General features: G+C 47.0%; 1 protein-coding gene across 1 annotated transcript; it reads left to right on the top strand.

The window, feature by feature from the left end:
* The first annotated feature begins 759 nt into the window (after window positions 1–759).
* Window positions 760–12,605, top strand: SPP2 (secreted phosphoprotein 2). The gene is made up of 7 exons (XM_027734976.2): window positions 760–832; window positions 927–1,051; window positions 2,423–2,545; window positions 4,014–4,124; window positions 6,404–6,458; window positions 7,022–7,123; window positions 12,539–12,605. Exons 1-6 carry the CDS (start codon window positions 784–786, stop codon window positions 7,111–7,113), a joined length of 555 nt encoding a protein of 184 aa, XP_027590777.1. The 5' UTR covers window positions 760–783; the 3' UTR covers window positions 7,114–7,123; window positions 12,539–12,605.
* Window positions 12,606–14,216: the final 1,611 nt, after the last annotated feature.

The raw sequence follows: 14,216 nt of genomic DNA, 5'->3' as shown, positions 1-14,216 counted from the left end.
AGGCTGTGGTGTTCCAGAATGCCCGTCAGGGGTGTGTAACTGAGGTTTTGTTTGCTGTAACTTGTGCTTTTTGTTGCTTCACTCTCAAAGTCCACTGCCAGCAACACCAGTAGGAGCTGTGGAGGGTGAGGTTGTGTCCATCAGACCTGCAGTGCCAAAGGGATTAGACACTGATTAGAATTCCACAATCACTGAGGTTGGAAAAGCCCTCCCAGCCCATGGAGTCCCCCCTGTGCCTGACCTCCACCTTGTCCCCCAGCCCAGAGCACTGAGTGCCACGGCCAGTCCTTCCTTGGGCACCTCCAGGGGTGGAGACTCCACCACCTCTCTGGGCAGCCCCTTCCAAGGCCTGACCACCCTTTCCATGGAGAAGTTCCTCCTGATGTCCAACCTGATGAAGGTGCTGGGTCCAGTGCTAAGGAAAGAGTTGTCTCACCCCATGGAAAAATAATGGCTAAAAGTGAACAGAATAACTATATTCCATCTTTGGCTTTGGAGATATTGGGAATTCAATGCTCCCTGAATTCTCCTATTGGGAATTCAGTCCTGGGAAAAAGGCACTGCAGCCCATCCGTTATCAGGGAGCTACTGCTAAAGGGAGAAAAGCTGACAGCAAATATTTATCCTGGGATCAATTCTGTTTAAAGTGCAATGTTTGTAGAAGGGCTTGGGCATGGGGAGGTCAGGCGTGGGATCAAGGCTGCATTTATATAAAGACAGGAATATGCACTGGAAATCCTTGCTTAGAAAGGGAAAAGACTGGAGAATTTTGAGAGACACATCATGAGGGTCCTAATTTTTCTCCTCACACTGTGCGTTTTCTCATGCTCTGGTAAGTTGGAGCCACGTCCTCTTCCTTAAGGTGCTTTTGGGGAGAAAATACAAGTCCACAACGAACTCCTAATGGAGCTGTGCTTCCCTCTCAGGGTTTCCAGCCTATGACTATGAACTCCCTGTCGTGGAAGAGGCTCTCAATGCTTCCATTGCACGGATCAATTCCCAGTCCTGGGGGAGGAACCTGTATGGTGTTGTCAGGAGCCACGTCACGGGAGTAAGTGTACAGACAATGGGGATCCTTTACCTGAAACTTGCTTTGCTGGGATGCAAAACCCTGTTCCACTCAGCTCTGGAAACCCAGATTTCATTGGAATTCACTGCTTGGAAGAGGGTGGGCTTGGGGCATTATCTGGAATCATGGCTTTAGGAACACAAAAATCCTTTGTGTGTTGGTTTGTAATTAAAAATACTTCAGGAGTTCAGGTTTTTTGCCCTTAGAACAGAAACCTTTGAAGGATGTCTTGTAGGATTTTGTTCAAAAGTGCTGGTTTTAAATACCTCCAGCTAACCACTTTGCTTTGGGTATCAAGCAACCTGGTTCATCTAAAGGTCTCAGCTGATTAAATGCCACCACACATTCTTTCTCCAATCTGTATTTGTCACCTGTCTAAACCACCAATTGTAGTTTAAATCTGCTGCAGTCTAAATGCAGGCTGTAAACCTCTATCTGTTTTAACTTGTGGTGCTAAGAATTGTATTGGATACCTAGAGTTAAGGAGTTTAAGCTTCTTAATTCAAAGTTAGCACATCCATGCTCCTGAACAACCTCAAAACTGTTTCTGTAGGTGGCATGTTTCAAGTCTTCTGCAAGAATGAATGACAAAATGACTGCTGAATTTATATAGTCTGGAGAAAAAACAAACAAATATTTGAAAGCAATGCTGATTTGTTGTTAGTTGGGGTTTTTTTTGGGGGGGAGGGAAGGTTGCTTTTTTTTTAGTCTCTCATCTGAGCTAAAACATTGATTAGACTGTGAGAAGGAGGAAAAAAAATAACAAAAAGCAGTCAAGCTCTCTAAATCTTTTGGTGGTGTGTGCATGCTGCCCATTGAGGCACCTGAGCTGACATGGAGTGCCTCTATAAGCTCCATTAAACCACTTGCTTGCACTCATGGGATTTACTTTCCAAGCCAGGTGTTTCCAACAGACCTCCCAGCAGTCAGGATATCCAAAACAGAGCTCTTGGCACCCTGGTTCTCACAAAAGAAGGGGTAACATGCAGGGGTAATGGGTAACATGCAGGGGTAATGCTGTGCTCATCTGCCTTTGACAGTTTAGGTCCCCACAACTCTGAGTAGTATCAGGATCCAGCAATGACTGGAAGACTCAAGTGGAGTGAGATTCAAGTGGGATTCAACCCCAATGAGTGGTGTTTCAAGTGAAATCCCCATGGAAAACTGTCCTGTGTTGCCATTACCAATAAAACAAGCCTTTCTCACACGCAGCAACCCGCTCTAAATTGGGCACTGATGCCTAATGCCCTCCTGTCACCTTCTGCTTGACAAAACAAGGCAAGGTTGCCGTGCAGTGGGCACAGAAGAGTGACAAGCACTAATTAAATGTTGTGTTGACCTTCCTTTTACCAGGTTGACATGTGGGACAGTGATGCCTACAGACTAGAGCTGCAGTTCAGCATCCGTGAGACCACGTGCTTGAAGGCTTCAGGGAGAGATCCCTTCACCTGTGACTTCAAAACTGGGCCTTATGTGGTAAGTGCCTCTGGTAGGAATGGGAGCCCTCCCCTCCCTGCAGGATGCTCTCAGGATGTGTTGGGAATGCTACTGGTGCTGAAAAAATGAGGAATGACTGGCTTTCTGAAAGCCTAAACAGATACAACCCACAGCATGGAGTGGGTGTTAGGTGGGAAGGGTCAGTGCTGGGATAGTCTTTTGCCTGGTCAGTGGGGAATACAGGGACTGCTGTGAGCTGAAAATAGGATTTGTGTCTTGGAGCAGAATGTAGGAAAAGTGTCTGTGTGTTCTGGGGCCAAATCCCAGAAGGAATGGCTTCTTTAAGATAAGATGGTGGAAGAGCTGATGTTTGACCTGCTTGAGCCTATCATGCATCTGGGCACCAGGTAAAGCTTTCTCTTCCCATGCAGTACAGATTCCCTCTCTCTGCTGATGGCTTTCAGCTCTTCAACTCTCAGCCTCAAATAAACAGGTTCTTGATGCAGTTCTTGCTCTGGTCTTGATTCTCAAATCACCAGCTTTGGTGGAAATATGTCACCTTTGAGTCTGGACTTCTTTGTGCACAGTTATTTTGGCCAAATCACAGCTCCCATTGAGAGTTTCTGAGGGCTTGTATCCTAACTGCTGGCACAGATCTTCCAAAGCATGTGGAGCAGCTCTTGAGTCCCTGTGCATCAGACTTCCACAGAGATTATCTCTGCCTTTATGCTGCTCCAAGCTGAACTCTTCTCACCCCTTTTCCCTCTAGGAATGGCTGCCAAACTTACTTGTCCTTCCTGGGCACAGTCTTTAGGGAAGAGCAGGGATCTGGAAAGGCGGTCAGCAAGGTGCAAAGGCTTTCCTCTCAGCTTATGAATAGTGTTACTCCCACAGGAGGCAGTTTACCCCATAAAGAGAGGAATGGAGTCCCTTTGAGCATCTCTACTCGTGAGCTAAGCAGCTGGTGTGTGTGTGTAGATGGCACCACACAGAACTGATAGTTATTGCTTGGTTTTCCTTAAAAACACAAGGGTTGGCTGCTACGGTGTTATCCCTGGATCCTAAACAGACACCATCCCTCTTTTCCTCTTGGGGCAATACAGTGTGAAAGATAGTGTGAGGGTGTGTTTTCCAAACTTGAGTGCAGGTTTTGCCGGAGCTTCTGTCAAATTGCAGAGGCAACTTCTTTAAACAAAGGTAATTTAACTTTCAGAGCTGGAGCTGCCATTGGCATAGCCCTGCACTGCCCCTGTTTGTTGTGCTTGGTGAGGCCAGGGCAGTGAAAAGGATGTGGAGGTTTTCTCCTACCTCGAGCAGGCTCGAGGCTTTGTACAGCCAACAAGTGGTTGTGGAGGAATAACCTTTGTGTAGTCCTGTATAATCTCGCTTGAGTTTCTTTCTCTTGGAGTTTGTTTTCTAACTCCTTCTACAGGTTCCCACCCCCAAGGAAACTCTCATGTACTGGAGGTTTGCCCTCTGAGATTTGCTCTGTTCCATTCTGTTACAGCCAACTGCTTCCTGCAGGAGTGTTGTGGAAGTCTCTGGGGAGCAGATTTCCAGTGTCATCGTGCGGTGCCATCGTGGCACGTTCAGCTCTGAGTCACTGAGCAGCGAGGAGGTAAGGAAAGGGAAAACTGCTTTTGGCTGCCTGGGGGAAAGAAAAGTCTTCTTATCCTCTTTTAAAGAGAAGTCGGGTGTCTGTGTGTGAACTGCAGTTCCAAAACTGGAGGTCTTGATCAGAAAACTGACTGTGGTTTGAAATCCAGCTGTGTCCTGTTACACTTCCCTTTCCATCAGCTGAGGGGTTTGACCCTGCTAATGTGTGAATCTCTGCAGCAGCCTGGCACACCCACCAGCTCCAACACTTCCTTCCTTGAGTATGTGCCTGGAGAACAGTGATTAGCATGTCTTGGACAGAAACAAATCCTGATGGCTCTGGCTCTGACACCAAACCCAGCTCTCAGCTGAGCGTGTCATCACAGCACAGCTGAAGGACGTTTGCTCTGCTGAGATCTCTGTGTTCCCTTTTTGAGCTCTTGTTTGATTTTTAGGGTGTGATGAAATGCTGACCAAACCCGGGAATTCCTGCTGGCTGTTTTCAAATCATGCCAGCGTCCACTTTATCCGTGAACTGACTCCTGAACCTGGGTGCCTGCACTTTGAACACAGCTCTACACTGGGTGTTGTGCTTGAGGGAACAAAGTTTCTCAAGGAAGCACGCGGAAAGCTTTTAATTTTGTAGAATGTAAGAGACTAAATTAATAATTTGAATCATAGAATCACAGAGTGGTTTGGGTTGGAAGGGATCTGAAAGCTCACCCAGTCCCACCCCCTGCAGGGACATCTCCCATTATCCCAGGTTGCTCCAAACCCTGTCCAACCTGGCCTTGGACACTTCCTGGGATGGGGCAGCCACAGCTTCTCTGGGCAACCTGTGCCAGGGCCTCCCCACCCTCCCAGGGAAGAATTCCTTCCCAATATCCCATCTAACCCTGCCCTCAGGCAGTGGGAAGCCATTCTCCCTTGTCCTGTCACTACAAGCCCTTGTGAACATTACAAACCCTTGTGAAAAGTCCCTCTCCAGCTGCCTTGTAAACAAATAGGATTCTGTGTCACCTTCACTTGGCTTGAATTGCCAAATTAGCTTGTCATTTATTCTTTTTTTTCCTCAAAATCTCTATTCAGAGCTAGCTAGTGGGTGCACCACAGGAAGTCTTGATTTGCAGAGCAGAAAGGCTGCATGTGAAACCCTGAAATGTGGAACACAGCACTGGATGTTCAGTCAGTCCTCTGTGGGTTGATATAACTGTTGTTTAATAGAGCACTCAGCACAAACACTTGTTTTTACCAGCAGACATCTTCCTGCAAGTCTTCCTTAACCATCACTTAAAATTCAGTGCTGCTGCCACTAGTCCTGCTGGGGAATGTATTTCCTGCAATGTTAATAAGGAATAAATGCCAAAGGGAATTATTGCACTTGAAAAGGAAAGTGTTTCCCTCTGCAGAGGGCTGCAGCAAGTGCACTGTAGCTCTTGATCGAGGGCTGTAACTCAGCTCAAGGGACCTCAGCCTGGCTGAAATGGTGTCAGTGCAGCTGTGGTGGTATTTGGGGAGAAGGAATTGTGATTGACTGAGGCTGGGATCACAGGATCTCCTGAGCTGGAGGGAGATCTTTGTGGGTACAAAGATCACCAAGTCCCACTCCTGGCCCTGCATGGGACACCCCAATAATCCCACCCTGTCCCTGAGGGCATTGTCCAAACATTTCTGGAGCTCTGGTAGCCTTGGTGCTGTGCCCGCTGCCCTGGGGAGCCTGTTCAGTACCCAACCACCTCTGGGGGAAGAACCTTTTCCTGAGATCCAGCCTAAATCTCTCCTGGCACAGCCCCAGCCATTCCCTCAGGTCCTGTCAGTGGTCACACAGAGCAGAGATGGAGCTGCCCTGCCGGTGGAAGCTCAGACCCCGATGAGGGCTGAGCTCAGTCTCCTCCAGGCTGAACAAGTCAAGTGATCATGACCAGTGGGATCTCCTTACTTGGTTAGAGACCAATAAAACAAGGCTTTTAAAAAGACAACTTTGGATAAATGTGTCCAGGGGGTTCCCCCTGTGGCTGCAACAGAGAAGGAGCTCTGCAGGTTCTGCTCTCCTGGCTGTATCTGCACTGCAGGGAGGTGAGGTAAGGTTTGAGGCACGAAGGATTTGGATCTGAGAGCCTCCCTGCAACCACCAACTTCCTTAGCAACGCCACTACTTCACAGGGCTATCAGCAATACTTGTTCTCAGCAATATTAATGATCAGGTTTGGAATTACTTTAGTGATCACCCAGTGCCTGAGGAAAGGGAGAGGTGGACCTGTTGACAGATGAGCTTTTCAAAGAAATGTCTTTAATTTACAGATGATGTATGTGCCGAAAATGACCCCCAGCCGGGGAGGCAGCGCTCGCAGGGAAGGTAAGACAGCCCTGCCATGATGGACTGCCTTGGCCTGTGTTTGCCTTTTGTAGCATCTCAAGGTCATCTCTCTGAGGGAGAAGACAATGTGGAAGATCAGCAGTTTGCTTAGGTCGTGGGCAGCTGGTTTTTCCTTTGTTGAGGATACAAGGAGGGCATTTTGCTGCCAAGCGGGGCCACGCTGAGGTTTATGCGTTGTCTGGATTGCCAGATTTGTGCTCTCATAACCAGGACTTGTGTGCTGGTTTATACAGTGTCTGGATTGCCAGATTTGTGCTCTCATAACCAGGACTTGTGTGCAGCCTCGAGGGTGCCCCGATGTCGTGCTGATGCTGAATATTATTTATTTTAGAATCCCAGAGTGGTTTGCGTTGGAAGGGATCTTAAAGCCCATCTCATTCCACCTTCTGCCATGGGGCAGGGACACCTTCCACTAGCCCAGGTTTCTCCAAGCCCTGTCCAACCTGGCCTTTGACACTTTCTTGGGCAGCCACAGCTCTGAGCAACAATGAACATGTTTGAAAGCATCTAATGCTCATGTATCTCACCATGTTCCTTTTTAGAAGATGTCTTTGCTCCTGAAGCCTTGCCTTCGGGGGGAAGAGGTGGCAGCCACGGGGATTGGCACAGACTCAGCTCCGACAAGATGGAATAATGTGGTTTGGGTGAGTGCAATTCCAAGTGGAGCATTTATACACCCTAGGTCTGCAGTTTTTGGGGCAGGGTGGGGAAGTGACTGCTCAGGAGGAAGGCGCTCTTGTTCCTTCACTGCTCAGAAGACATCCCAGCTACAGATCTCATGGCCATCACTCCCTTTTGAGTTCCATATATGTCTATGGCCATCCCACATACTCCCACGAGTGTGCTGGGGTGCAGTAGTGCGAACAGGGTGCAAGAAAATCAATCTGCTGAGTGTGAGTTTGACACAGGGTTCAAGACTTTTTGCCTTCATTTGCCTCACTCCAAGGACATTGAGGGGCTGGAGCACATCAAGGGAAGGGAACGGAGCTGGGGAAAGGGGCTGGAGCAGCAGGAGCGGCTGAGGGAGCTGGGGGGGCTCAGCCTGGAGAAAAGGAGGCTCAGGGGGGACCTTCTGGCTCTGCAACTCCCTGACAGGAAGGGGGGGAGCTGGGGGGAGTCAGGCTCTACTCCCAGGGAACAAGGGAGAGGAGGAGAGGGAATGGCCTCCAGCTGTGCCAGGGGAGGTTTATATGGGATGTTAGGGGAAATAAAATTCACCAAAAGGGTTGTAAAGCTTTGGAACAGACTCCCCAGGGCATTGGAGGAGTCACCATCCTGGAAGGGTTCAAAAAACCTGTGGATGTGGCACCTGAGGACATGGTTTAGTGGTGAACAAGGTGGTGATGCTGGGCCTTGATGATCTTTTCCAACCTTAGCAATTCTTCTGTGATTCTGTGTCTCTTTATTGGCAGACACATGTTTCTGCCTGATGTTTCTCGGATTCTTTGGACCTTATCCCAAAAAACCTTGACACATGGCTTATGAAACAAAAACTGACTGCGGTGTAATGGGTCTGGGAGAACCACAGTGCTGTTTGCCCAGGAAAAGCATTTGTTGCGGATAATCTGTGAAGGAGATGTTTGGAGCCCAATTAATGGGAATGATAATGAAAGACACCAATGATTTATTGGAGCTGGCAAGGCCTATCCTACACAATCCACCTTTACTGACCTGTTTCTAAGGCTCTGTGTGGGAGCAACTCTAATTACTGCTGCTATCTTACCTGCCATTTTAGGGATTTAATCTGAAGGGGAATGCTTTGAAAGAGTTTTGGCAACACAGAATGAGCTTGTTCTTTGGCATGTTAAGCAGGTTTAAAGCATTTGGGAAAGGAAGGTAGTGCTATGTCTTTGTGATTAAAAAGGCTTCAAGCACTCACTGGGGTACAAATCATTAGCAGGTGTCTGTCCCTGGAGAGGGCCAGAACTGAGCTCAGCTCAAGCCTCCTGCACTGGAGCCAGTTTTAAACAGAATTTAACACCGATGAGTCACCAAAACCTAACACATGTTACTCATAAGCATATCTGTAGTAAACCTCCCTGTGCTGAAGGAGACAAACCCCCTGCTCTCCTGGAAACAAGATATGAAAGGAAAACCCAGGCATTCTGCTCTGTTTGTAAAAATTATTTCATTAAATCCATGTGCTATTTTAGTTTATCCATGAGCCACTAAAGCCAAGAGGCTGTTTTAATCACTTCCTGTCTTCTACAGGAATCCTAATTTTCCTTTGCATTTGGGAAGTGTCAGGTACCTTTAATCCTTTGGCTCTCAAGAAGAGCTATGCCTGTTAAGCTTTAACACAAATGCTTTGTGTTCCTGTATCTAATGTCTAAGAAATCTCCAAGCCAAAAGCAATCTGTAAAATCTTCTTGAAAGAGAAAGTGAAAAAAATGGTGAGGAATGTATGGTTCTTGAAATCCTGAGCAGCTCGAAATTTAAGACTTTCTGCTTGCTCTGGAAGATGGGTTGCAAGTGTCATTTGTGGAGCTGTGTTTCATCCCAGTGTCCTCCTGGATTTTGGACATCTCAGAGGCAGATACCCCATGAGATTGGGAGAGAATATCAAACTCCCTCAAAGCTCCCTGTTTCTCTTTTTTTTATCAATTTGACTTTTTAGCTGTAAAGTGTGGAGAAAGGTCTTCTTGATTTGAGTTGTTTCCAGAATGAGAGGGTTTCACCCCTGGGTTTAATTTGGAGCCACACAGCCCCAAATGATTTCATGTGTTTGAGGCCAGGAAAAGTTATTCCCGCCCGCTTTCCCCGGGTTTTGGCACCTGTGTGATCCTGGCTGGAATTATTACAAGCCATACTGTGATGGCAGTGTTTGGTGGGGCATGGGAAACGAGAGTTTTGAAATGGCAGCAGCTCAGCTGGCTTAGCTTAGCTGAGAATATTTTGGGGGAGGCTGGGGAAATAGCAATTTAATAATAGAAGACTTTCATCTCTTCCTCAAAGAGCCTGGTGCTGACAGGCAAAGCTAGACAAGTTCAGGTGAGAAATGACATGTGATTCCTTTTTTTTACACAACAGGATGGATAACTGGCTACTGCAAAAATTACTCAGGCAAGTGACTGACAGAGTTTTTCATGCTGGATTTTAGGTTTTCTGAACCAGATCTTCTCATCTTTTTGGCTAGAGGTGTTATTTCAGGGGAATTCTGTGCCTGGAACTCTGTGCAAGAAGCTGGGCTAAATGATCTCACTGGTGCTTTGTAGCTTCTTTTGTTTATTAGAGTGTGCTAAATATTCAAGGGGGGGGGGAGGAAATCAGTGCCATTGTTACATAAAGAACTTTTTTAAGTCTGCAGTTGTTAGATCCACTGGTCTGCTGGGGCTTGCAGGAGTTAGAAACTGCATATGAAAAATCCATCAATGATTAATGAGCTTATTTCAGTGACAGGTCCTAATCAGATTTTCTGGATTTATTTCCTAGCGTATCTCCAGAACTGGAGAGATCTAAAATTCCCACTGCATGCTGTGGGCCAGTCTTTCCAACAAAAGGCACGTGAGGGAGTGACAGGAGGAGGGAAAGCTGCTCCTCGGTACAAGAGCTGATCACCTGTGGACAACCCTGCAACAAGGGTTGGGGTCATCAGTGAGCTTGGCCGGGGATGTTCAGAGCCTGTGGGAGCACCAAAGGGCGTGTTAGTGATGCTGCTGAACTCCTGGGGAATGTGCTTGGAAAAGATGCTGTCTAGCATACAAATAATATGAGAGGCTTTTTGAGTCTGCACAGGGCAAGGAATTTGGGGTTCTCTTAAGCTGGAACCTGCTTAACGATGTTTGTGGCTCTGAATTGCAAAAAGGAGCCTAAAAATAGCTCAAACTCGTCAAACACCTCGAAGCCCAGAAAGCAAATGGGTCTCAATGCTCTGCTGTTCCAAAACCACCTGCCTAAGGAAGTTTTTCTGTGCAGGGGGAAGCCTGACCTGTGGCTTTTATCTGGAATCTCACCAGTAGTGCTTCATGGCCTTGAACAGGAAGATAAAGCAGCAAGTTGCCTTTGCAATATGCACGTATATGGTGAATGCTGATATTCTCTTACTCTAATCACATAAGGAAAGCATTTTTTAGCAGAAAATCAAATCCCTCCAGCATCAAGGCTGTGATTTCCTCCTCGAGTTTTCTGTATTTTCCTTACAATTACTCTCTCTTACCTGGCACACCTTGCTGCTGGCAGGAATATGGTAGTTATTAGCAGCTGATTAACAGCCTTGCAGAAGTGAATAGACTGGCACCCTTGAATATTAGGGTTTGGTTGTGGTTTTTTTTTCAATGGAAGAGTAACTGGCAGCATTGGGCCTCTTTCCATACCAAGAAATCCAGGATCTGACCTTCAGAGTGAAATGGATGCTTGTTTATCTGTCTTCTATTGATATAATACCAGAGCAGGGTGCAAAGCCCTCCTGGGGCATGGGAAAATGAGCTTTAATCCCCAGTGTCCTCATTAAGGAGTGGCTTGATTTTAGTTGCGCTTTCATATCCCCATGCCTCTGAGTTTTTTTCCTCTCTCATTCACCCACCCACCTTCTACAGTTCTCAAAAAGCAGCTTATTGCTTTCTGGGGAAAGAAAAAAAAAATAAAGTGAAGCACCAGAGGGAAGGAAAATCCCTGGCGAGTGGGATCTGTTGCAGAGCGCGTGAGCTCCGTGTCGGAGCTTTGGGAGTGAGAGCTTGGGGAATGACAGGCTGCTGTTTCATCCCTCCTGCCACAGAGCCTGTCTGTGATGGCTGAGCCCTTGGTGGCACCTGGTAGCTGTGATATGCTGTGGCAGGGAGGACAGCAAGCTTTCATCTGCTCACAGGGAAAGGACTGGGATTGAAACAGAGCCAGGCAGGGCCTTTCCTGGCAGAGGTCAGAGCTGTTCTGGCAGAGAAGGGAATTGCTGTGACAATCTCCTGTTGCTACTCTGAGCAGCAGCAATTTTCGTCTTGCCCTTTGTCCATCTCTTCTTGATCTGTTTTGAAGGATTAGACCCACAGCTGCGTGGAGGAAATTGTCCCTGCGTCTGGAGGATGCAGAGCTTGGATGATCCCTTAGGCTTCACAAGCCCCTTAATCAAATTCCTGGAGAAAACCAATGGAACTTCCCTCACTGGAGGAGCAGAAAGGGCTCTCGGCTGCCCTCAAACTGCTGCTCAGGGTTGGATTTTGGAAGCACTAGAAACGAGCTTGTCAAAGGATCAGGCAGGGGGGGAAGGACCCCTCAAAGCAAGGCCAGGTTCCTGAGGCTGTGTGGCTCAGGTTTGTATATGCTGGCATGTGGATCCTCTTTGGGCTCTAGAGAGCAGTACTCTTGGGGGAAGGTTTTTTTCCTTAAACTGAGCTGGAATTTCCCATATTCCCACTGGTTCCTGTGTCTTCTCCTGTCACTTGGTCCCCAGTGGTGAGTGTAGTGGCTGGTCCTGGTCCTTAGGCCTGCACCCCCTTCCCCAGGGCTGGGTAGGACCCAGGTGCTCTCAGAAGGTCGCTCTATTTCATCACTTCCACATGTGTGGACATTCCTTTCTGACCCAAATCTATCCCTCAAATTTTACCAAGAAAATTGTCTTACTGAAAAATTTCAGGTTGCCATGGTGACCAACTTGCTGAAGACACAGTGTAGGCTACAGAATGCTGGAGAAACAGTCACATGTTCCCTCTGAAAAACACATCTTCAATTTCTTCTGCATACTGAAGCTTTTAATTCAGATCCCTCTCAGAGCAGACCCTACATCAGCTCCAAGCCTCAACCATCTCTGCTTTTGAGCCTTGACAATATGTGTTGATTTGTGTACTTATTTCCCTGCCGTTAATTTTTCTAACAATCTGCTTCTTTTTTTTTCTCTCTTCTTTTACTCTAATTAGCCATTGCCATGACATTTGTGCACATATGTTTTGCATATGCAGGTTTCTTTCTGCAGATTCCACATGGTGGGACTCTGACGTTAAGCAAGTTAGTAAGCAACTTGGTGAAGCTGAATACCCTTTTTCCAAGGCTATGGGTGTTTGGTTGGTTCTGTGAAGTACGAGACATTCTCAGCTCTGCTATTTCTCCTTTCTCACTGTTTTTCAAATTAGATTGGAGAATGCGAAGAATCAAGATTAAAAGATCCAACATGGGAAGAAAGAACCCGATGCTTTGTCCTTTTTTTTTTTTTTTTTTTTTTTGTGAAAAACTATTCTGCAATGAAAAGAAGTCTTTTCCCAAACTCAGTTTCTGCTGTGATGGCAATTGAATGAGCTCATGAGATGCCAAATAAACACTTGTCCATCGAGAGCCCCTTCTGATGTGTGGGATCTCCCTGGGAGGACTCTCAGACACCGAGTCAAACCTCGTGGAGGATATTTGTACCATCCCATAATGATGCTATTAGAAGCTCGTTATTCCACCTGTTTGTTCTGTTACTCTCTGTAATTTTCTGTAATGGTCTCAGCTAATTATTGATTATTCAAACCAATAAACTCACTCAATTCCATTTTCTTGCTACAAAACCAAAGGCTTGAGTTGTAGCCCACCAGCAATCTGTCTTTAATGGCTACTTGGCCACTAATGTGGGGAGCTGAGGGAGCTGGTGACGGTGATTGCCAGGTACTAGTGGCTTTTGGAAGGAGGCCAGGTTAGAACAGACCTCTGGTATATTCCTCTCCCGGGAAACATGTCTTAGCAGTCTTGTCCCTTTCCCTCCACTCCATGCACAGAACCCACCCTGCAGCTCTTTGTGAGGGGAAAGTTTACTGTGCAGTTTTGGGGGGGGTTCTTGTTGAGTTTTTTAATGCTTTATCAGTTATACCATTGTCAAAATCAACTGATTTTTCTGTCTGAAGCAGCTCTCCCACCCAGTTTGGCTCTCAGTTCGTTTTCCCTGCTCATTGCCGCAAGGTGACCTGATCTGTAGGAATTTCTATCGCAAAAGCATAAAGATACGTAGTCAGAGCCTCAATGATCACCTGTAGCAGCAGCTGGGAGCAGAAGGAGGTGACAGGTGCTGATAAGGTGCAGAAGTCCAACAGAGGAAGGGATGTTTTACCTTTCCAGGGTGCTTCTGCTTGGCTTCGCTCAACAGAACTGGGAACAATCAGCCCTTCAAGGCCAGCTTGGATAGGGCTTGGAGCAACCTGATCTAGTGGAAAGTGAGCAGAAAAACCTCCTTGGCTGTTCCCCGCAGACCTGTCTTTGTCTCCTGGGAAGGATAAGGTGGATTGACACGTGGACCAGCTTCAGCTGGGTTTGTACTCCTCCCTATTTCACTCTTGCTTTCCCCAGTTCCCAACAGACAGTTCTCTTGGCCTAAAAGCAGTGATACGGGGCCAGGAGTTGGACTCAGTGACCCTTGTGGGTCCCTTCCAACTCTGGCTACTCCATGATTCTATATATTGCTGATACATGATAATCAAACATGCATTTCTCTACCAAAAAAAAAAAAAAAAAAAGGCAAAGAAAATCCTTTATTTTTTCCCCAGCAAAATGAATTCTGGTCCTTGCTGCACGTATGCAAATGCCTTCACACCTAGAAGCTGACGTGGCATCTGCTGTGCAGATGTTTATCTGGCAGCAGGGAGTAATATTTCTTTTGTCCGCATTAGTCGAGTTTTCCTGGTCTCAAATAGCTGACTCAAGCACTTGATGCTCTAGCATACCAATGACAGTTGCTATGGATGTTCCCCTCCAGCTCCCCCGGCTGAGACTCGGGTCTGCGTGAGCAGATCACGCGTTTTGTTGTCGGATTTTGCTCGGGGAGTGGAGATTTATGCAGCA

This window comes from Pipra filicauda, unplaced genomic scaffold, assembly GCF_003945595.2.
Source record: "Pipra filicauda isolate LSUMZ 115617 unplaced genomic scaffold, ASM394559v2 scaffold348_size1222971_pilon, whole genome shotgun sequence".
NCBI lineage: Eukaryota > Metazoa > Chordata > Aves > Passeriformes > Pipridae > Pipra > Pipra filicauda.
This window is presented reverse-complemented; position numbering and strand designations above follow the sequence as displayed.

Coding starts and splice junctions, on each gene's coding strand:
- SPP2 (XM_027734976.2), top strand. CDS start 784: ATGAGGGTCCTAATTTTTCTCCTCACACTGTGCGTTTTCTCATGCTCT. Junction 2,546..4,013: donor TCAAAACTGGGCCTTATGTG/GTAAGTGCCTCT, acceptor ATTCTGTTACAG/CCAACTGCTTCCTGCAGGAG. Junction 6,459..7,021: donor AGGCAGCGCTCGCAGGGAAG/GTAAGACAGCCC, acceptor GTTCCTTTTTAG/AAGATGTCTTTGCTCCTGAA.